The following is a 22814-nucleotide window of genomic DNA, read 5'->3' as shown; positions in this document are numbered from 1 at the left end:
CCTGTATTTCTGGTCCTGAAGTACTTCCTTCAGCAGTTAAGGGGCTACCATGTCCTAGTGCAGGTGGACAACACTGCGGTAGTCGCTTACATAAATCATTAAGGTGGACGGCGTTTGCTTTTACGAAGCAGAGGAGAACCTCTTCGCTTCACAGGAAACAGTGCATTGTCCCCTTTACTTCTTACTGACACCTCCAGCACACCTGGGTCTGGACAGCATGGCCAAGAATGCGTCTTTATGCATTTCCACTGATCACTCTGCTCCCGGGAGTCCTGGCCAAGTTCCGTCAACAAGGGTCTTGCCTTGCCTTGGTTTTCAGATCTAATATCTCCCTTCGATGGCTTGCCTTAGGGCGATTCCAATCAGGAGAGACCTTTTGTCTCAGGGGACGATATTCCATGCTTCCAGAGGATGTAGTAAAGATTATTTTGAGTGCTAGGGCTCTCTCCACTAGAAGAATTTACGGCCCTTAAATGGCTCATTTTTGAAAGGTGGTATACTATATGTCATGCAGACCCAGTTCACTGCCAGATTGTTTCAGTGCTGGAGTTTCTGCAGGAAAAATTGTCAGCAGGCTCATGTCCTGCTACTCTCAATGTACTTGTTGCCATCATTTCAGCTTGCCATGCTCTGATTGACAGGGTTTCAGTGGGGAAAATCACCCTCTGATCGCTCGCTTCATTCGTGGAGCTAGGTGACTGAAGCCACTTGTCAGAGTCAAGGTTCCCTCATGAGACTTAGCCACGGTCCTTTTGAGGCTAGTTGACAATCCATTTGAACAATCCTTTAACTCTCAAGATGTTTTTTTCTTATGGTTATCTTGTCACTGAAGAGAATTGGGGATTTGCAGGCTCTGTCTGTTTTGCCATCCTGCTTGGACTTTGCTCCTGGACTGACCAAGGCTATTTTGCACCCTCACCCTGACTATCTTGCTAAAGTTCCTTTTTCAACCATGCATCGGTCATTCTTGAGGACCTATGTCCTCTGCCATTCACTACGCTGGAACTGGACAAACTCCACTTACTGTGTCCAGTTCATGCTTTTCAGATTTACATCCACTGCACTTGCCAGTGGCGTAAGTCAGAGTAACTTTTCATTTGTTAATAGGGGATGCAACCGGGGGGTGGTCACCACTAAACAAACAATGTCACATTGGCTGAGGGATGTCAGTCTTCACCTCTATGCATTAGGGCTCATTCTACCAGAGGATTGCATCATCCAGGGATTAAGGTGCCCCCTTGCTGCAAGTATGTGATGCGGCAGGCTAGCCCTCTACGCTCGTTTGTCATATTTTATATTTTGGATGTTCATGTTACTCCGGGCTCATGTCTTTGAGTCGACATCCCAAGCTCATGTCTGAGGCCTTTCTCAGGTTTCTGTTACAGTCCCGAACAACATTGCCAGTGGTTCAGATTGCTGTCCTTTCAGCTTACTGAAATAGTTCACCTCTAATCATCCAAAATGGATAGCAAAGTGGATCCAGTGCCTTCAGCTAGCATCACTGGAGGAGGTGGTCCAGCGGGCAGGAGGTCAGGATTTCTCTCACTCTCCCTCTCCTCATCCCATGCTGTCCTTCTCCCTAGGTCCTGGGGGAGTCCTCATCAGAGGGTACAGCCAACATCCTCTGCAGAGATTACTTCACCTCTCCATCCAGTCCCTTGAGTATGGAGGTCTGTCCTGCCAGTCCCATCCCAGACCCCTCCCTCTCTTCCAGTTCTCTCGCCGAGTGTTGGCCCACTGACACCTTTGCGGTGAGGAGGCCTGGGCTGACCAAGGGCATTTTCAGGATCAGAAAGTTGACACACTGTGACAACTGTTGACTCATAATCTGATAGTTGGACATTTGGGGCATGATAAAACACCCATATGCCTAATGGCCCAGGCATTGTCCAGGCATTCGCAGGGAGCATTCATTTTCAGATGAAATTAAAAGAGACGGCACGGTTTAATGTTTAATTGACCAATCAGTGGAAAGGGGCATTTCATTTCAGCCCATGTAGAGATCGAATATCCAAGTGATTATCCATTTTGGTTTTATTGTGTTTCTATTTGGCAATTTAGGACAAAGTATGATATAATAGAAATGTGAAAAAACGACATGAGATTAGATTTTATATTCATGAGAAGGGTTGAACGTGATAAACATTTTCTAAGACAAAAAACAAAAATTATCTGAAGGTACTGCTCATCATATTGCTTAAGTAAACCATTTATAAACCCTTAACAAAAGGAACATTAAAGTGTCACCCATATCATGATTAATACAGTAATATTCATATTCATTCAAATGTGCAAAATGTGCATGTCTTACCCATTTCTGGTGGTGGGTTCTCCAAACCTGTTTTGAAGTTGTGTAAGTTACTTCTGCATACTACCATCGCATGAACACCACGATTATAAAATTCATCAAATGCCATAGGTCCTGTAAAATTAGGTGATGTCAAAACTCCCGTCTTCTGATCAAAGTTGACATGCCACAACTCCTCTTCATTATATCCAATGTAAAACTGTTCTTCTGTATTAGAACATGATATAAACTGGAAAGCTTCATGTTCAACTGAAATAGATGCATCATAAAACAAAAATAAAATCAGCAATTTTGAAGCTTGATTATTTATTTGAATGGCTGAAAAAATATGACCCTGTATGACACTATCACAATATATATGAGAACATTTATCCAATTTATTTACATTAGTTAGCCTAAGGTTATTTTTTGTTGTGTTTTCAAAACCGATATTGAGAACTGTGAAATTTCAGTGGTAGGCCTAAACACTAGGTATTATATCAACCTTATTTCCAGCAAAAATTAAGACCTCTTATACACAGTAATGAACCAATACTCTCAATGCTAAGCTTATAGCGTTATGGGAACACCTTTGTGTGTGACCGGTTGTGAAGTTTGTGTGGCAAACATGCCAAGGAACTTGGCTTTAAATAACCTCTGATGATGACTTCATTGGAATGTGCGCTTGTGAGAGGCTATAAATAGAAGTGAAACAGGTGTGCCCTCAGGTTTCTTTGTCTTCAGAGACCTCATTGTGTGTGTTACACTCTCTATCAGTCCACTTTGTTAGGAGTTAGAGTTCCAGCTGTTAGTGTGCAGAAAAAAAGAGAACATCGTGTCCCAAACAATCAGGAGATGCGTGTTACGATTATGATACACATGAGGTCTACTTTGAGTCATTGTGCTTGCATGTCGATCTGGCCGAGGAGCAGTAGACAAGTACTTCCCTTTCTCTCGTTCTCTCTCCAGATCACGACGTCCTTCTGTCCGCTGCTGAAGCACGCCTCAGCACTTCTTCAAAGTGGGCTGGGGACTTATGCGGAGGGAACTGAGCCAATGGGAGATTCTCTTTTTTTTTCGTTTCTATGATCGCGTGTAAATGAATTGTGTGTTTGTAAGCTATGATTTTGTGATTCATTGTTGAAACTACTCTAATATGAAAATAACTATATTCAGCCTTTCATTCAGAATGTTTTTACTTGTCTGGTTGATATTTGGCTACATTTAATTTTGAGGAATTAAATTATTTAAATACTCATCTCATTTGAGAAGTTAGATGCTTGTATTAATAAGGGCTGTCAAAATTAATGCGTTAATAACGCATTAACGCAAATTCATTCAATTTTATTAATGCGCGATTAATGCAGCGCACATTTTCTGTTTGACTCATGGCCTTGCCCGTAGTTGGAGAAATGGAGATGCAGCCATAATTCACATGTTGCGTCTAAAAATGCGTAGAAAGCACAGCCGCGCCACTTTTTCCTTCTTTCCAAAGCACCTGCACTCCCGTGGCATCTGTCGTTGCTATGCAGCCATGAACTGCGCTCTCCACGATGACAAGGAAGTTTCAGAAAAGGATAACCCCTTATTTACACCGCACATGTCTGCAGTGTGTACGGCTCCAACGTGGCCACCGGAGTCAATCGCGGCCACTCTAATCAATTCTTGTGTTTACACCAGCCGCGCCGTGGCACGTTTCAGAAGCCTCCCAGAAGCAGCTCACAGCGCCGCTTCTCTAAAGATAGGGGCCATTCACATGTCGTGTCTAAAAACGTGTGGAAAGTGCAGTCGTGCCGCTTTCTCCTTCTTTCCAAAGCACTTGTGCTTCTGTGGTATCTGTCGTTGCTATGCAACCATGAACTGCGCTCTCCACAACGACGAGGAAGTTTCAGCAAAGGATAACCCCACAATGATGACAATTGTTATTGTTCTTTCAAGCATTTAATAATAAAAATAAATAAATAACCCCAATTGATTTCTAGCTCTTGCATTAGCTCTACTACTAGATATATTTATGGAGATGAGAAATACCTGCTGTGTACAGCTATGATCAGCTGTTTGGCTGAGCTTTCGATGTTTTGTTACAGAAAAAAAAATGTAAAGATTACAGATTAAAATGTTCGATTAAGCTGCGATGAATCGTGAGTTAACTCATGACAATCATGTGATTAATCGTGATTAAATATTTTAATCGATTGACAGCCCTAGTATTAATATCTTGTCTGGTTGTACTTTGGCTACATTTGATTCCGAGGAATTAAATAATGATATAGCCATCTGGAGATGGATTTTGAGAACGCCATCTCCTCCCACGATGATAAAGTGCATTAGAAGTTACTCAAGGTGGTAACTCATGCAGTGGCCAGATTACAGCTAGACTTCCAATTCATGGGAGAAACCTTATTCTTTGCGTGTCTTTGTGCCCTTGACATTGACTTATTTGACTATCGTGGGTGCAAGGGCTCGTGGTTACACGATGATGCCCCAGTTGGAAGAAACGCTCATGGGAAACCTCCCCCTTGGAGCTCATCATCACTTAAGTCAGCGCTCCCCACCAAGCCATGCAGAACAACATCAACACTGGTAGGAAAAGCGTTTCATTCTGCGGGTGAGGCTGGTGCTGCTCTGCACGCTATGGCATACCAGGCTACAAACCCAAAAAAAGATAAAAGCTCCCCTGAACAAGTACTGAAATTAGTGTCCCTTTCAGAGAAGCATGGAAAGTATCTCTCCTTGAGTCCTAAAGACAGTAGAATTTCAGCCCTTTGCATTTCAATGGTGTGGTCTCCACTACCGTGAAACCAGAGCAGGTGCATTTGCTGTCACAAGAGCTGCAATCACTTCTGGGCAAAGGGGCTATAGAACATGTCCCCCTCCCAGAGAGTGAGGCAGGCTACTACAATAGGTAATTTCTGGTTCTCAAAAAAGATGGGGGATGATTCCAAATTTAGATCTTCACGGTCTGAACCGTTCCCTCAGAATTGACAAGTTTAAGATGCTAATGATCAAGATGATTGTGTATCAGATCCAACACAAAGATTGGTTTGTCACAGTCAATCTTCAGGACACATATTTTCATATAGAAATTCTGCCACAAAAGTTTCTGAGGTTTGCTGTCGAGGGCGAAACTTTTCAATATCATGTTCTTCCATTCGGCCTAGCCTTGTCACCCTGCACATACACAAAATGCTTGGATGCAGCTCTGGCTTTTGAGTTACATAGACGACTGGCTGATCTTGGCCCAGTCTCTAAAGCTTGGGCTTCAACACTGGGATGTTGAAGCCCAACATTTAGGGGTTGTATAGGACTCTGTCACTATGCGGGCACAACGGTCTCCTGGACGTGTCGAGTCCATCTTAAAAACCCTGAGCAATATCAGGCCAGGTCAGATATTATTTTTCAAAGAATTATGACAGCTGTGTCCACATGATACCTATGGGCCTTTTGCACATGAGACCAATTCAGTTGTGGCTCAAAACCAGGGGATTTCATCCAAGGGCCAATCCCCAGAGGCAAATAAGTGTAAGGGCACACACTGAGTGCTTTGTGCCCTAAAATCCATGTTTATGGTAAGGGTTATGCACTGCGGCCTTCGTAACTTTCTATGTGAATCAGACCCTGGTTCCTCACCTTGGGTCCCACTCTAGGCATGTGTTGTCGTTGCAAGATGCTAACGAAAGATGCTTTCCATATGGGCTGGGGTGTGGTCGTAGATGGCCGTCCAGCCCAAAGGAATCTGGAGAGGTCATCATCTCAAATGGAATATCAATTGCCTCAAATTGATGGCTGTATTTCTGACCACAAAGTACTTCCTCTAGCAGTTAAGGGGCTGCCATGTCCTAGTGCGGGTGGACAACACTATAGTAGCCACCTACATAAATTACCAGAGCGGACTACATTCGTGCCATCTGAACAGGCTAGTGCAGCATTTAGCCTCTGAGGGGGACCAACTATAACTAGACTATTCTGAATGCTAGGGCTCCCTCCACAAGAACAATCTATGCCCTTAAATGAGGTGTCTTTGATAGATGGCGTACTGCACGCCATGCAGACCCAGATCACAGCCAGATTGTTTCAGTGCTGGAGTTTCTGTAGGAAAAATTATCAGCAGGCACATGCCCTGCTACTCTCAGGGTTTTGTGGCCACCATATCGGCTTGCCATGTCCTGGGGCGCCAGTTGGGAAGCACCCTCTTGGTCGCCCGCATCATCCATGGAGCCAGGTGGCTGAGGCCTCCTGTTAGAGCAAAGGTCCTGCCCGGACCAGCCTGCCGCATCACATATTTGCTGCAAGGGGGTGCTTCTTGCTAAAGCTTGGGAGGATGTAAGCCCCTGGTAGAATGATCCCTAATGCCTAGAGGCGAAGCTTGACCGTGCGTCTTATAGGCTAGAGTGATAGCATCCCTCACCCAATGTGTTTAGTCTGCTTTGCAGCGTGACCTTAACCTCAGTGTAAGTTTTTGGGATGTGCTGGAGTAGACTTTACTGAGTGCAGGACTCTTGCATTGTCAATACAAGGTCTTGACCAAAAATTGATGCACCTCTTGGTGAAAAAAAATGTTGTGATGTTATTTCCATCAAGATGTGCATACATTTTTGGTCAAGATCTTGTATTGACAATGCAAGAGGTGAGCACTCTATAAAGTCACCTCCAGCACATCCCAAAGACTTTTTATGAAATTAAGGTCCGGACTCAGAGGTGCCAATTTATGTATGAAAATGATTCTTCATGCTCCCTCCCAACAATTCTTTCACAATTTGAGCCTGATGAATCTTGACATTGTCATCCTGGAATATGGCCTTGATACATCTTCCTACATGGTTGTTTAAGAAATGAAAAGCTACACACTTCATCTTTTAGGGTTAAAAGAACCAAACATATAACATGCTAGAAACATAATAATCACTCTAATAATGATCAATCCATAGACTCTTAAGTATTTGCCCATTAAAATCCTAAAAGCGACTTTTTTTTGGCCGGGCAGTGTATTAATGACAAAAGTGTCATTACACTGTATTCAGAGTTAACTAGGCTACCATAATATGTGAGAAACATGTATGTACATGTTTATATTTTTGACAAAATAACGTTTATGCGTGGTTATTGAAAAAAAAAATTAAGTCACTGAAATAAGGCCACAAAACAAATACTAAAAATGTGTCCACAAGACTGCTGGGTACTGAATGTTGAAGTCTAGAATTTTTGCTTCAAAATGATGTGAAAAACATCCTGCCTACTCATTCATATAAAAAATATATATATTCATTTTGTCACAGGTTAAGTGGCTGAAGAGATGCACACGACGAAGAAGAATTCCAATTCAATAATATTTACTTCAAAAGGCATGACAAGAACATACAGGCAAATAATACCGCACTCAAACCTAGGAAACAACATCAATACAGGACAAAGACTAGACTCAAACTGAAGGCTTATATACACAGGCAACTAATGCGCAAACGAGATGATTAACAAGATGGTAGACAAGGGACAGGTGATAGAAATTAACTGGTGAAATGCATGAGAAAAACTAGGTCAAACTGAAAACACAGAAGAAAAATCCAAAAACAAAAGGCAAAACACACATATTCCTGGCAAGTTTAAATTTTGTAAGACACTCTTTGTTTAGAAAGACAGTATGCATGGAGGCGTGTATAATCCTGAATAATGCTGTAATTCACACCTGAGGAGACAATGACCTGCACAATGAGCCACATAATGAGCCTTTCAGTTAGGTATGTGAGAAGGAACAAGAAAGAACCTGAGGACAAAGTAGTTTATTTTGTAGTTTATTTAGAATATAGTTAACAATATAAATGAGAGTCAAAGGCACATTTTGAGTACACAGTTTTACCTGGAAAATTAATCCTGTTCAAAGATATAAGTGAACATCACTTATCTGGCTTTCCAATGTGTTTGGTGTTTCTATGCACTGGAGGAAAAAAACTTTCCTGCTTCCAGTCAGTGATCTCACCATCAGAATGTCCAATATGAACATTAAAAAATACAGAAAAAACAGCAATATTGTGAAATATTATTACAATTTAAAACAATGGTTTTCTATTCTACTCTTTATTTCTAAAGGGTACGAAGCCTGTGACACGTAACCCTTATTCATCTTTGGGGATTGGCCCTGGGATGAAATCCCAGGCTTTGAGGCTTTGAGACACAACTGAAACGGTCTCATGTGCAGAAGGCCCAAATGAATCAGGTGCCATAAGATTGAGGATTCTTTGAAAATGATGGAGTATTATCTCCTGACCTAGCCTGATGCCATTCAGAATGTTTAAGATGGACTCAACCCATGCGGGAAACAATTTTGCTCGCATGGTGATGAGTCCCATACAACTCTCTGGGCTGGAGAAAGAATGCTTTTCTGGACGTTGAGTCTCAGCCCCAGAGTTTGAAGATGAGCTACGACAATATACTGATGTCGTACTGAATATCAACATTTTGAATTGAATGTCTTGAGAGAACGATTCAGACCATGAAGGTCTAGAATTGGACGCAACCCCCCATCTTTTTTTTCTTTTCTTTTTTTTTTATTAATATGTTTATTATTATTTTTTATAGTTTTACAATAACAACTGTGGTACAGGTGTCTCATGGTAATATATACAGTCATTCATCATACAATCCATCATACAATCATACAATGGTAGTTCAATGGTCGAGTGGAGGGTAATAGCACCAAACTAAACACGAATCAAGAAATAGACAATCAACCTACATTCTCAAGGAAATTCCAAAGAGGGGACCAAACACGCCAAAAATCATTAGACCTCCGGTGTAAGTCACAGGTTAGTTTTTCTAAAGGTAGGGAAGTAGCAATTTGAGTCAACCACATATTGACAGAAGGGACCTGAGGAGTGGACCACAACAAAAGTATACATTTTTTTGCCAAAAAGGTACATGGATGTAGCACACATTCTAGATCATGGTTGAGGTGTAATTCAACTTTACAATTCAAGAGATAGATCCTCGGGGATAGAGCAAAAGATTTTGCAATGATCCTCTGTACAATTTTATGTATCTCTTTCCAGTAAGTCTTGATCATGTCACAGTCCCAAAATACATGCATAACCGTACCAATATTAGACTTACACTTGAAACACAACTGGAAAACATTAGGAAAAATCTTGTGGAGGCGAACCGGTCTTAAATAAGTTCTGTAAATGAACTTAAAGTTTTGCTCATGACTCGATATTGATGTGCCTCTAAAGAAGACGCCGGAGAATGCCGAAAGCCAATCCTCATCACTGAGATTAGTTCCAAAGTCTTTTTCCCATACCAGTTTCAGAGGATCAAAGGAGGGGCCAACATTAGATAGCATAGTATAAAAAACAGAAATCTTCCTTTTGAGAGAAAATGAAGAGTACAGTTGTTTTTCTGTGTCAGAAAGATCCAAGCGTATTCTCTTGTCCTTTAGAAGTGATTCCAGAAAATGTCGTAATTGCAAACATTTGTAGAAATCATTACTGGGAATCATTAAAACAAGAATTAAATTCTTGTTTTAACAACTGAAATGGTTTCAAGCTGCCCCTGTCAAGTAACTAGTCCAGCTCCAAAATTCCCCTCAGTCTCCAGGATCGAAGACCAATGTTCTGAATAGCAGGGGGTAAGTCAGAGTTGAATGAAATAGGAGACTTTAAAGATAGGATGCATGGAATATTTAAATACTTCAAAATATCTTTCCATGCCAGGAGAGTGTTTGATACCGTAAAAATATTGGACACTGATTCAATTTTATGTACACTGTAAATAAATGGTAAGGTACACAACAAATTTGGGAAACATCTCAAAGCCTCAATCCCTGCCCACCTTGAATCCATTCTATTTAGAAACCAATTTATCATATTTTTAATCTGGGCAGACCAAAAATATAACTGGAAGTTAGGGAGTGCGACCCCTCCTAATTCTCTGGGTTTCAGTAAGATAGAAAACTTGAGTCTAGGCTTTTTTTTATTTCAGATGAATTTTGATGTAATAGAATTTAACTTTTTAAAGAAAGCAGCAGTCAAATAACAGGGCAGACTTTGAAATAAAAAGTTCAACCTGGGTAGGATGTTCATCCTAATTATGTTATTCTTGCCCAGAAACAAAATGGGGAGGTTTGACCAATCGGACAAGTCCTGACTAACTTTGGTAATTAATGGGGTGTAATTAGCTTTGAATAAATCACACAAATTAGGTGTGATATTTATTCCTAAATACTGAAAACCTGAGGGAGCTAAATGAAACGGACAGTCCAAAGCAGCTTTGGGGGGAGCATACAAGTATAAGGCCTGAGATTTATTTAGATTAATCTTATACCCAGAAAATGTACTATATTCTCCAATAATCGAAAGGATTGTGTCAACGGAAGTCTCTGGATATTTAAAATATAATAACACATCGTCGGCATATAGAAAAATACGATGCTCATCTGAGCCAATTCTAATACCCTGTATACTTGTATTGGCCCTCATTGCCACAGCCAGAGGCTCAATGACCAAAGAAAATAAGAGGGGTGAGAGCGGACAGCCCTGGCGGCAGCCTCTACCAACAGGAAATCTACTAGACATTAGCCGGTTCGTATTAACCGCCGCCATAGGCTGGGAATATAAATGTTTAATCAAATAAAAAAAATTGTGCCATAAATTTATCTTCTCTAATACGGCGAAAAGGAAAGGCCACTCCACCCTATCGAATGCCTTTTCGGCGTCAAGCGAAACTATTAATGTGGGATCTTTGGTCATATGTACATAATCTAGAATATTCAGTAATCTACGAATGTTATCAGAGCCATATCTAGATTTTACAAACCCGGTCTGATCAGGCGAAACGATAAAAGGAAGAACGGATTCAAGGGGTCGAGACATTGCTTTAGCCACAATTTTGTAGTCTACATTCAATAAACTGATGGGGCGGTAGGAGGAGCAACCCAAAGGGTTTTTGTCTTTTTTTAAAATGAGGTTGATAACGGCAGAGGACCAAGAGTCAGGCATTGAATTTAGCTCAAAGAGATTATTAATCGCAGGCATTAAGATTGGGCTAATATCCTTCCAAAATTGCTTGTAAAATTCAAGTGAGAACCCATCTGGGCCTGGAGCTTTGCCTGATGGCATGGATTGAATAGCTTGCCAGATTTCCTCTTTAGTGAAGGGGGCATTTAAAAAAGTTCTGTTTGTTTCAGAAACAACAGGAAGAAAAATTTTACACAAATAGTCTGATAAATCCCCCTTCAAACCACAGCCCTCAGCTTTGTATAAAGTCCTATAAAAATTGGAAAGAGTATCGTTAATTATCTGGGGATCAAAAGAGACCCTGCCCTCTGGAGTTCTGATTGCCTTTATAATTCTTTCTTGTTGTGCTTTTTTAAGTTGATATGCAAGTAAAGGACTAGGTTTATTCCAAATTTGTAATATTTTTGCTTACTAAAAAACAGTAATTTCTTAATATGCTTAATATGCAGTAATTTCTTAATATGTGGTTTAAATTTAATTTCGCTCTGGCTCTGTTCAGCTGAATCCAATTGATCTGATTTAGTATTAGTTTGTGTTGGTTTTCTAGTTGAATCACTTTCTAGTCTCTAATTCTCTCCCTTTTTTGGTCTTGAGTTTACTCACTAAAGAAGCATAGGAGATAATGTGGCCCCGTAACACCGCTTTAGCAGCATCCCACTTTGTCGCTGAAGAAACAGGAGAGTTCTGGTTGTCCTGCCAGTAATTGACTATTTTCTGTTTTAGGAACATACAAAAATCGTCATTATTAAAATATGAAACATTAAATTCCAATAATTAGATTTTGGAATGGACAAATTGACATCAAGGTCTAAATAAACAGGACTGTGGTCAGACAAAATGATAGGGCCAATACAGCAGGATTTCACTTGGTGAATGCAATCGGACGGTGCGAAAAAAAATAATCCAACCTGGAATAAGAATTATGAGGGTGAGAATAGAATGTATAATTTCTGTCTTTCGGGTGTAGCTCCCTCCAAATATCTGCTAGGCCTAAATCTTTACAGACATTCGTAAAGTACGGGAGGATTTGTGGCCTGTCATGGTCTGTGGGGTGGATTTATCCAAATTATTATCAATTATACAATTAAAATCACCACCCAAGAACCCCAAGTTTCCGCAAAACCAGTTAAACTGCAAAACTGTCTGAGATATAAAACTGGGACAGTCAATATTTGGGGCATATACATTTCCAATAGTGAGATGCACTCCAAAACATAGCCCGAAACTAATACAAATCTCCCCTCAGAGTCAGATTCTACATAATCCAGATTGAATGGGATGTTCTTGTGAATTAAAGTTGCTACCCCTCTACTATTTGATGTAAAAGAAACGTAATATATCTGACCCACCCAGTCCCTTTAATACATAATTAAAATGACTGAGCCCAATGAAGAAAAAAAAAAAAAAAAAAAAAGGGAAAGTGGAGCAACCGTGTGACCCTACAACATTTAAATCCCCTTCCAAAAAAGAAAAATTATCCTGGATAACGAATATCAAAAGCAACAATGTACAGTAGTGGTCTAAATAAAATAAATAAACAAATAAATAATAGAAGAAAAAAAAAGAAAAGAGAAAAAAGCTACACTTAATCACTTACAAGTCTGTTGGGCTCAAAAAAGAAAGTAATCCTCCGAGAAATAGAGAGTACGTTACATTACAGATGAAGATAAAAAAGTTATCCGTCCAGAGAGTCCAAAAAAGCTTTAGCCGAGTTCGGATCATCGAACAAGCGAATCTTCCCCAGGTGTAAGCATCTGAGCCGGGCAGGGTAGGCGAATCCGCGATATAAGCCACAAGGGACCATGATCTTGACAACTGAGGTGAACTCGCAACGTTTCTGCAGGACACCGGTGGATAAGTATGAGTAAGACCGAAGCTCCGCGCCTTAGTGGGTAATTGTCTTCTTCAACGCTACCCTCAGAACAGTTTTTTTTTCTGTAAACCGCAAAAAGCGAACTAGAACACTCCTCGGGGGTGAATTCGGATTGCTAGGTGCAAAAGAAGGAGATCTGTGGGCCCGTTCGATATCCAGGGTGAAAGAGTCTGCGGGCAGGTCTAGCCATTCGGGAATGGAGGAACGGAGAAATGACGCGAGCGGACCGGAGCCTTCCGCTCCTTCTGGTAGGCCAACTATTCTCAAATTTTTTCATCGACCTCTGTTCTCCAAGTCGTCCACTTTTGACTGAAGTTGTTCCACTTTAGTCAGTAAATTAGCAAGCTGGCCTTCGGCCACTGCCGATGAAATTCTCCCTTCAGCCTCCGTTAGACATGTCTCAATCCTTTCAGTGAGAGCCGCGAACGAATTTTGTAGAGAGGAGACGGATCCAGCTATTCCCTCCAGCTGATTAGATATTCCTTCAAGACGAGAACCGTTGGCTTTTATTTCAGAAAGTACCAGCACCATGTCTGATTGGGCCTCTGTTGCATTGGCGTTAGCTTCTGCTAGCGGCGAGGAATGAGTGGTCTTCTTTTTGTCTTTTTCTTTGGATTTTTGTGAGCGTGTTGATATGAAAATTGGAAAATCTTTGTCCGAAGTGGAATCAGACATAATTGAAAGTCCGTAAAGTTAATTAGAACAAAAGATTCGGAGGGAAAAATGCAAAATAAATGAATATTAGAGCGGAGCCGAGAACTCAAGCAGCCATCTCGCTCTGGGCCTTTTCTTTTTGGCAGAGATCAAGGATCTCAGGTCCATCTTTTTCTTACGTGGTTGAGCGTGGTGTGCTGGTCCCCAGTCTCTGCGAAGGGGAGCACGACTCACCACAGTCTGTTTCTGCACCTCTCTTTTTTGTGATGGACCGGGTTGGGGCTGGGTCGCCAACAGCTCTGACCCTTAAGCATGGCGAGGGAGGAACTTCACGAAAGCTTCCTCGTATCGTTTAGCCTCCCGGAACCTACTGACGACGGTGTTCATTGAGTCGGCAAATAGACCCAAGGGCGATACGGGAGCATCCAGGAGAAAAACTATCTTTCTCCTTGATGTCAGTGAGGTTGAGCAACAGATGTCTCTCCGTAGTGACCATAGCACCCATGAAACGGCCGATGGCATGGGCTGCTTGCTTGGTTGATCGAAGAGACAAGTCTGTGGCTTGGCGCAGCTCAGCAAAAACCTCCTCACTAATATTACCGCACATGCTCAGATCTTTAAGGAAGTCACCGCTATGGTGTGCAGGGCAGCGCCAGCCTGACCAGCTGTCTAAAAAGCCTTCCCTACCAGAGATGATGCCTCTCTGCATTGTCTGGATGGAAGTATAGGCTTTTTTTTATGATTATGATTTAACCTTTAACCTGGGGCATCATTGTGTACCCCGTGCCTTTGCACCAACAATGGTCAAATATATCGATGTAGCGAGCACAAAGACACGAGAGGAATATGGTTTATTCCATGATTTTTGCAGTTCATCATGGAGATCTGGGGAAAAGGGGAGGGACTGTCTTTCTGGGGTTTTCACTTGGCCACCTGACAGATATCTGTCATCTAATTTAGATCATCTGGGGGTCTCTTGTTCCTGTGGCCAGTCTAACTGAAGACTGTCCACAGCATGAGTGATAACCTCAAGAAGAAGCGTGCTTGAGGACTGCACAATCTGGTGAAAGAGCAAAAGAAAGGGGAGGACCCGTCTCCTGCCCTTCACCTAAATCAACACGCAAGCCCCATGAATGTAACATCGATGACCTGCAGGCACGCTCTTGATCTCTAACATATGCAAGCCTGGAGCGGAGCACTTTGATGGGAAATGTCTCGCATTTCTTAGACTCTCCCAACATGATTCTCCTTTTTTTTCTACTCCTTACTTTTTGTTAGAGGGAAAGAGGAAAGAGAGTGAGAAAAAGGCTTTTTCCTGCCTGAAAGAACTAACTCCTAACAAAGTAATAGTTTGAGGAGAAAAGTGTGTGTTGCACACACGGACACAATGCGGTTCTAAAGATAAAGGAACCTGATGAGCGCAGCTGTCACGTATCTATTTATAGACTCTGGCATGCACATTCCGATGATGTCATAATCATTAAGCCAAATTCTTTGGTGTGTTTGCCACATGTTTTCTCAACCAGTCAAACGAGGACGTTTTTTCCCATAGTGCTGTTTGCGCAGCATTGAGTATAGCTTTTGAAAGGTTGAAACCACTCCATCTATGCTTGGATCATCATTCTGAAACCGGTCCAGACATAGTCTTTGACAAAAACACAATTTTCTCAGCTTTTTGTTCAAAATGATGCTGTTTTTATGAACCTTACCAACATTCAAGTGTTAATAAAAAAGAATGCATGAAGCTAGAATATTATCTAGAATATTAATATCATCTTTTTTTTTTTTCTTTACTTTTTTTTTTAAAGCAAGTGCTCTGTTCTTTCTTTTGATATATTGTATGTTCAGATATTCATACAACAAAGTATTCTGGGGGCCATGAAATTTTTGTGAATATCAAAAATGCTGGCGCTGGCAGTCAACAGTTTGCACTGTTTTCTGCTCAAGTATACATCAAAATTCATGAGAAGAATTTTGATTTTAATACACTATCAGCAATCACAGACATAATCAGACATAATAGATTTATCAGGGTCAATGGGTTACCCAAAAAATAATATGTAATTTGCTCTGTAATTTGTTTTGTAAGGTAGACATCGTTTTTGGCAGATTTAGAAGGGATTAAAATGGGAAAGTATCTGAAACACAGGATTGTTTCTATCCTCCTCTGGGGAAAAAAAAGAAGTCCTGCCTGATTAAAGAAAGGAAAAGAAAAAAAAGAAAACAAGGGAAAAAAAGCTCAACATAAAGAATATATTTTATTTAATAAACAGTATTGAGTTTAATATATGAAGCAGCATAACAAATGCTTCTACCTGGTACTAGCTGAAAATACAAGTGGTAATTTTCATATCTCTTCTCTGTTAGGTTATTGGTTAAATTCTCAGTTGAACATGGTATGTTCTTAATTTAGCCTAACTCATATTCTTGCAGAGGTTTTAAATAAATGACTAATGATGGTGATCAGTTACGAGTTTTGCCATTTTAAAATTTACAAAAATAGTACATAAGCAATTAGAAACTAACTTACATTCAGCATCAGTTGAGAAAACAGTAAGGGTGAGAATGATTATGTACAGCTCCATCTTGATATATGAGAGTCAAACAAACATCAGAGAAATTTTTACATTCTGAGGTGGAAACAGCAAAAATTATACGCTCTCATTGGTGTTTTCATTATCCACTTAGAATTATGACATACAGTGACATCGCTGTATCTAGGAGGATTTTTTTCTCTTTGAGCTGTCAGGCTGCCGGCTAATCTTATCCAATGGTACAGTAAAAAGTTTGGTAACTCTTTACATTAAGGTTCTCTTCGTAAAGGGTTTATAAAGGTGTTTGTTAATGAGTAATAAGTCATTTACAAATGCATTATAAATCATTGATAAGCAGTTATAACTACATGAATAAAAAGGTTGACTTTAATGCAATACCTGCCAAATAGTGAGCTGTTTTTACTCACATGTTGTAAATGCTTAATAAATGTATTTTTTCACTTATTTAACTCAAAACCAGATTCCTGGTTTATTTCATGATGCAGCAAAAAATGACTATCATAATTACACTGAAAGGTGTTGTATTTGTGGTTTTCTTATTAATATCTCATGACTGCCACTTTTCTTACTATGTTGCTTACCAGAAGTTTCTGTCTAACCCATGATACTCTCCAAAAAGGTCATGATGCCTATCCACAGCAGTGTATAAAAACTGACTTCTTGTTTATCAACATGAAATTCAAACTTTTTGAAAATAAAACATAAGAGCACAAGCATAACTTGATGAGATATTAATAATGAAAAATTGAATTCCAGTATTAGTTACCTGTGAACCTTAGTGTAGGGTGGACACTTGTGAACCAATTATTAATGAGATATAAACATTAATAACCTGTGAAAGTTAACCTTAATATAAAGTGAACACGTGAACCATTTATTAATGAGTTATAAACATTAATAACCTGTGAAAGTGAACCTTTATGTAAAGTGAACACGCGTGAATCATGTATTTATTAATTATTAATGTACACACAGAAGTGTGGTGTCACCACTTGTCCTGTGGGTGGCACTAGTAGATCTGAAATGCATATGAGTGTACCAGGAGAGTGAAGATGATTTAGTCTGAGTAAAAAGCATGTTCATAAGCGATCTCTGTGTTGCTTGTGTCTTTACAAAGACATAACATATTGGCGACGAGGATGCCGTGGAATTTAAATCAGCCTACACCATTTCTACAAAATGTGGGTGAGCTGCCGATGCCATTTAAGGCATGGATTCGTGTTTTCGAGAATTATGTCTTGGCCATGGATGAAGAGCTATCGGAAGCCCGAAAATGCGCTCTATTGATTCACTGCCTAGGGGCAGAAGGCCAGAGACTATTTTACACGCTCACGGTTGCAGATGATATGTACGACACGGCATTGCAAGCTATTTGCACATTCTTCGAGCCAAAAGTGAATGTGGTAGCTGAACGGTACAGGTTTTGCCAGCGAGGACAACAGCATGGTGAAACTACGGATCAATATGTTGCGGCGCTAAAGGAGCTTGCGGCTACATGCAAATTCGGAGCCATGGAGGAGGAAATGATCCGGGATCAACTTGTTGAAAAAACAAATTCAAACCGCATACGGGAACATTTACTCCTAGAGGTGGATCTTACTTTGAAAAAAGCTGTCACAATTGCCAGCCAAATAGAAACAGCAGTGGCGGAGGCAAATGTGATGAGCAAACCGACAGATGGCACAGTACAAGTTATTCAACAGTCACGTCATCAGCACAACAGACCTGGCTGCGAAACGGGGAAAAATGCACAGACATTACGAGGAGCGATGGCGATGCACTCATCTACATCCCAAGGGAAAACATGTTACAGGTGTGGGTCAAAACAGCATACTGCCAACTTTCAAAAATGCCCTGCCAAAGACGCTATCTGTAATGCATGTAAGAAAAAAGGACATTTCGCCAAAGTGTGCCGTGGACACAAAAACGTAAGTGAGATTTCAATTCCTGATGTGACTGTGCTTACAGTAGAAAGCCCTTATCGCGACTCAAGCAAGATAATGTGTACTGTTCAAATTAGCGTATGTGGAACAACACAGAATGTGGAGTTAATGCTGGATACGGGCTCAGCAGTATCAATTATTCCAATGTCAGTGTGTACTCAGTATTTTCCTAATGCTACCCTTGTGAAAGCAAAAGTGAACTTAGTGAGCTATGGTGGACACGCCATATCTGTAATGGGATGCATAGAAGCTGAGATCATGTACGGCGAGCGGCGTGCTACAGCTGAACTGTTCGTTGTGAACACTGGCACTGCAGTGTTGGGACGAGACTTGTTTGCGGCCTTGGAACTGCAGCTGTTAGATGGCCGTATTGTTATATCATCATGCCGCACGATAAATTCAGCTGACGTTAGTACGAATCCTGAGAAACTGGGCTGCGCACAAGGATTTACACACTTAGTCAAAGTTCGTGCCGACGTGAAACCAGTACAGCAGAAACTGCGCCGCCTTCCATTTGCAGTCCGTGGCGCTGTGTCATAGGAATTAAAGTAACTCATTCAGCAGGATGTGATCGAACCGATTGAATCATCAGAATGGGTCTCACCAGTTGTGGTCACAAAAAAAAAAGATGGAAACATACGACTTTGTGTGGACTTGCGAGAACCAAATAAGGCCATAGTAGTGGACAGTTTTCCACTTCCTCACATGGAAGAAATGTTTGCAGAGCTGAGGGGATCAACTGTCTTTTCAACGCTAGATCTTCAAAGCACCTATCACCAAGTCCTACTGCATGAGGATAGCCGCAGCCTCACTTCATTCATCACGCATGAAGGCTTATTTCACTATAAGCGAGTACCTTATGGACTGGCGTCAGGGCCAAGTTGTTTTCAGAGACTGATGTCGACCATACTTAAAGGACTTGCACATGTTCAGTGTTACTTGGACGATGTCATTGTCTCAGGAAAGAACGTTGAGGAACATGACAAGAACTTGAACTCAGCACTTCAGCATCTAGAAACAGCTGGACTTAAATTGAACTTTGACAAATGCCACATCAGACAGACGGAGCTGTCGTTCTTAGGACACACAATCTCAGCTGAAGGACTTCAGACGGATGCTTCTCATGTCCATGCAGTCTCACAAGCTCCACCACCAACTGATACTGCCAGCTTACTCTCTTTCCTTGGGCTCACATCGTGGTATTCAAAATTCATACCCGATTATTCCGCAGTGGTCGAGCCCCTTAGAGCGTTGACTCGTGGATCTGCTTAATTCACCTGGACGCCTGAGGCACAGAAAAGTTTTGAGCGGGTGAAAGACCTTATAATTAATAGCCCTGCACTGACACTTTTCGATCCTGAGCTACACACTATCGTTACAACTGATGCTTCTAATTACGGTCTGGGCGCCGTTCTCACCCAAATGCACCCAGACGGGTCTGAAAAGACTGTTGCTTTTTCATCACGCACCCTCACACAGGCTGAACGCAAGTACTCCACAATTGAGAAGGAAGCATTAGGCTGTGTGTGGGCAATGGAGAAATGGAGAACTTATCTGTGGGGGCGACGTTTTACATTACGTACAGACCACAGCCCACTCACAACACAATCACTTCGAAGGGACAAGGGCGAGCAGGACTTCGGATTGCTCAGTGGTCAGCTAGGTTGATGGCTTTTGACTACGACATCCAGTACAAGCCTGGACGTGAAAATGTTACAGCTGATTGCTTGTCTCGCTTACCATTACAGAGCAGTGACCCTGCGCTGGAGGATGACGTGGAAGTGGTTGCACTTACTTCAACCCTCATGGCCATATCTGCTGATGATTTCAGGGCTGCAGGGGCTACCTGCCCAATATACGGTGAAGTCCGTAACTTACTGATGACCAAATGGCCAAAATCCCCTAAGGGCCTAGGACCTGATCTGTTACCATACTACAAAATTCAACATGAACTTTCTCTTCAGGATGATTACGTGGTAAGAGGCACACACAGACTTTTAGTACCAGAGTCTTTGCGCGGACAGTTCATTGCACTGGCTCACGATACTCATCAAGGCATTGTTAGAACCAAGCAAAGAATCAGAGAGCTGTATTGGTGGCCGGGTATGGATTCCCAGGTTGAGACAGCCATCAAATCATGCATTACGTGTCAAACTCATGACAAGTCAGCAGTCGTTCGCACTCCGCCACTCCAGCCTGTACCCCTCCCAGATGGAGCATGGGAGAAACTCGCTATAGACATTGTGGGGCCCTTTGACAAAGCTCCAGCGGAATGTCGTTTTGCTGTAACTTTAGTGGACTACTTTAGTAAATGTCCAGAGATTGCTTTCATGCCTCAGGTAACCTCTTCAGCGGTTATTCAATTTCTGTCGACTGTGTTCAGCCGTGAAGGTAACCCGAAGGAGCTGATCTCAGATCACGGCTCTCAATTCATGTCATGTGAGTTTCTTCAAAACCGAGGAATTATGCATCGAACTTCATCTGTGTATTATCCTCGTGCCAATGGAGAGGTCGAACGTTTTAACCATACTTTGAAGCAAGCATTGCTAACTGCTTCCCTGGAAGGCAATGGATGGAAAGAATTCACAAGGGAATTCTTACAAGCATACCGTGCTACACCTCATTCGACTACTCAGCGTTCACCTGCTGAATTGTTTCATGCAAGGCTGATGCGCACTAAACTTCACATCTCAGGATTACAGAAACTGCAGCATCTTCAGCAACCATGTGTGCAGAACATTGTGGATCGAGTGAAACACATGCAGAAGAGCTCCAAAACATACACTGATCGCAAGCATGGGGCAACGGAAGTGTCATTCAAACAAGGATCTTTTGTTCGAGTGAAGCGACCAGGTATCCTTCCTAAGCTCCAATCTGCATTTTCCAAATCATTGAAAGTACTGCAAAAGACTGGTCCTTACACTTACAAACTGTCTGATGGGCGTACTTGGAATGCTTCTCACCTCACACCTTTCTCTTATGGGAAGGAGGAGAGTTGGGTACAGGAACTGGCTAACTTTGATTATGACTGTAAAATGCAAACTGCACCAGTGACTCAGCCGGAAAGACCGGTTAGAGTTAGACGAGCACCAGTATGGGCTCGGGACTATGTTATGAACAAAAGGCGGTTCATTGATTCCATGTGAATAGTATTTTACATGGGGATATGTGATAAGGTAACAAATGCATATAGAGTGTTGTTCTGTAATGCATGTTGTGTGTTTGTGAAATTCAAGGGAAAATGTTAAGTTCATGTTTGAAATGTTGGTACTGTTATGCAAAGTCATTGTTAAAAAAAACACAACAACATTTGGTCACTGTACGGACATAAGTGAATACTAGGTACAATTGTTAAAAGAGAGCGAGATGTGGTGTCACCACTTGTCCTGTGGGTGGCACTAGTAGATCTGAAATGCATGAGTGTACCAGGAGAGTGAAGATGAGTTAGTCTGAGTAAAAAGCATGTTCATAAGCGATCTCTGTGTTGCTTGCGTCTTTACAAAGACATAACAAGAAGATAGTATTTTTTTTCTGATTAAATATTTTATTTTTGATACATGTATCAGTAAACACAACTTTAAATTTGAAACAAAGTTTAAACTTTTCTTTTACAGCACAAAATTACTGAGCATGACTTCTCATGAAAAGTGGCTCATGCAAGTTAAAAAACACCTATAAACCAAACATATTTGATAAATACAAGCTGAATAAAGGCACCTAAATATGTATTATTTTATTTAACAGTTGTGTAAATCATTAAATCAATGACCAAATGCACCATTACAGAACATTAGCGTATTAATATGCAATCAATAATTATTTTTGATATCATGATAAAGGCCACCGTAACTTGAGTATTTGGCTTTGGCCATCCACACTTGCAGTACCTGCGTGGGAACGCCACAGCGGTTATTTGTTTAAGATAACTACAAACACAGTGATTACTCATGTAATATAATCACTTGAAAAACATAGTCTGCGATGTCACCTCAGTTTACCCATCAAATCAGTAAACAGAAAATTTTACTTCAGAGCATGTTGGAACAGTACTGGTAGTACTACTAATGCCTGAGTGCCATTATAGTGCAAGTAATATCTCTGGATTGTGATTTATATTGTTATTCGCTTATATTTGTATATACAGTAGATAGTCAACCAGAATAATACTTTTACTGCCACCGCTGCTGCAGCAAAACTGTGGACGTATGTTTGCTGCCTTTTATCGCTAAGTGGCACTATAATCACAGACTTTTAAAAAATTAGAAAGTAAATGTGTCAGTTTATTCTCTCGAGTATTAATTTGCCGCGGCTCTGTTGAGAGCTGTGGTATCAGATGAATTCAATTGAAACATTGTAGTTAAACAAATTCATAATCATTGCTGAAATTACAGAACAAATGTAGAACTGAAAATAAATGTAGGTGTTTATTATTTGCATCAAATTTAAGCAAAGTAAATGTTTTTTATGTAGGCCTATAATTAGAAATGCAAGTCAATA

General features: G+C 41.0%; 1 protein-coding gene across 1 annotated transcript in view; it reads right to left on the bottom strand.

Annotated features, from left to right (window-relative positions):
* LOC127511251 (H-2 class II histocompatibility antigen, I-E alpha chain-like) overlaps window positions 1-16444 on the bottom strand; it is a 32204-nt gene extending 15760 nt beyond the window's left edge. Inside the window, exons 1-2 of the mRNA XM_051892067.1 lie at window positions 16350-16444; window positions 2312-2557 (exon numbers count right to left, since the gene is read on the bottom strand). Coding sequence (XP_051748027.1) covers window positions 2312-2557; window positions 16350-16404 — 301 coding nt within the window. The 5' untranslated portion in view covers window positions 16405-16444. The remainder of the gene's footprint in view (window positions 1-2311; window positions 2558-16349) is intronic.
* Between the last annotated feature and the right edge of the window lie 6370 nt (window positions 16445-22814).

Source organism: Ctenopharyngodon idella, chromosome 4, assembly GCF_019924925.1.
Source record: "Ctenopharyngodon idella isolate HZGC_01 chromosome 4, HZGC01, whole genome shotgun sequence".
Taxonomy (NCBI): Eukaryota; Metazoa; Chordata; class Actinopteri; order Cypriniformes; family Xenocyprididae; genus Ctenopharyngodon; species Ctenopharyngodon idella.
The sequence above is the reverse complement of the archived record's forward strand: the minus strand, read 5'-3'. Positions and strand labels throughout refer to the sequence as shown.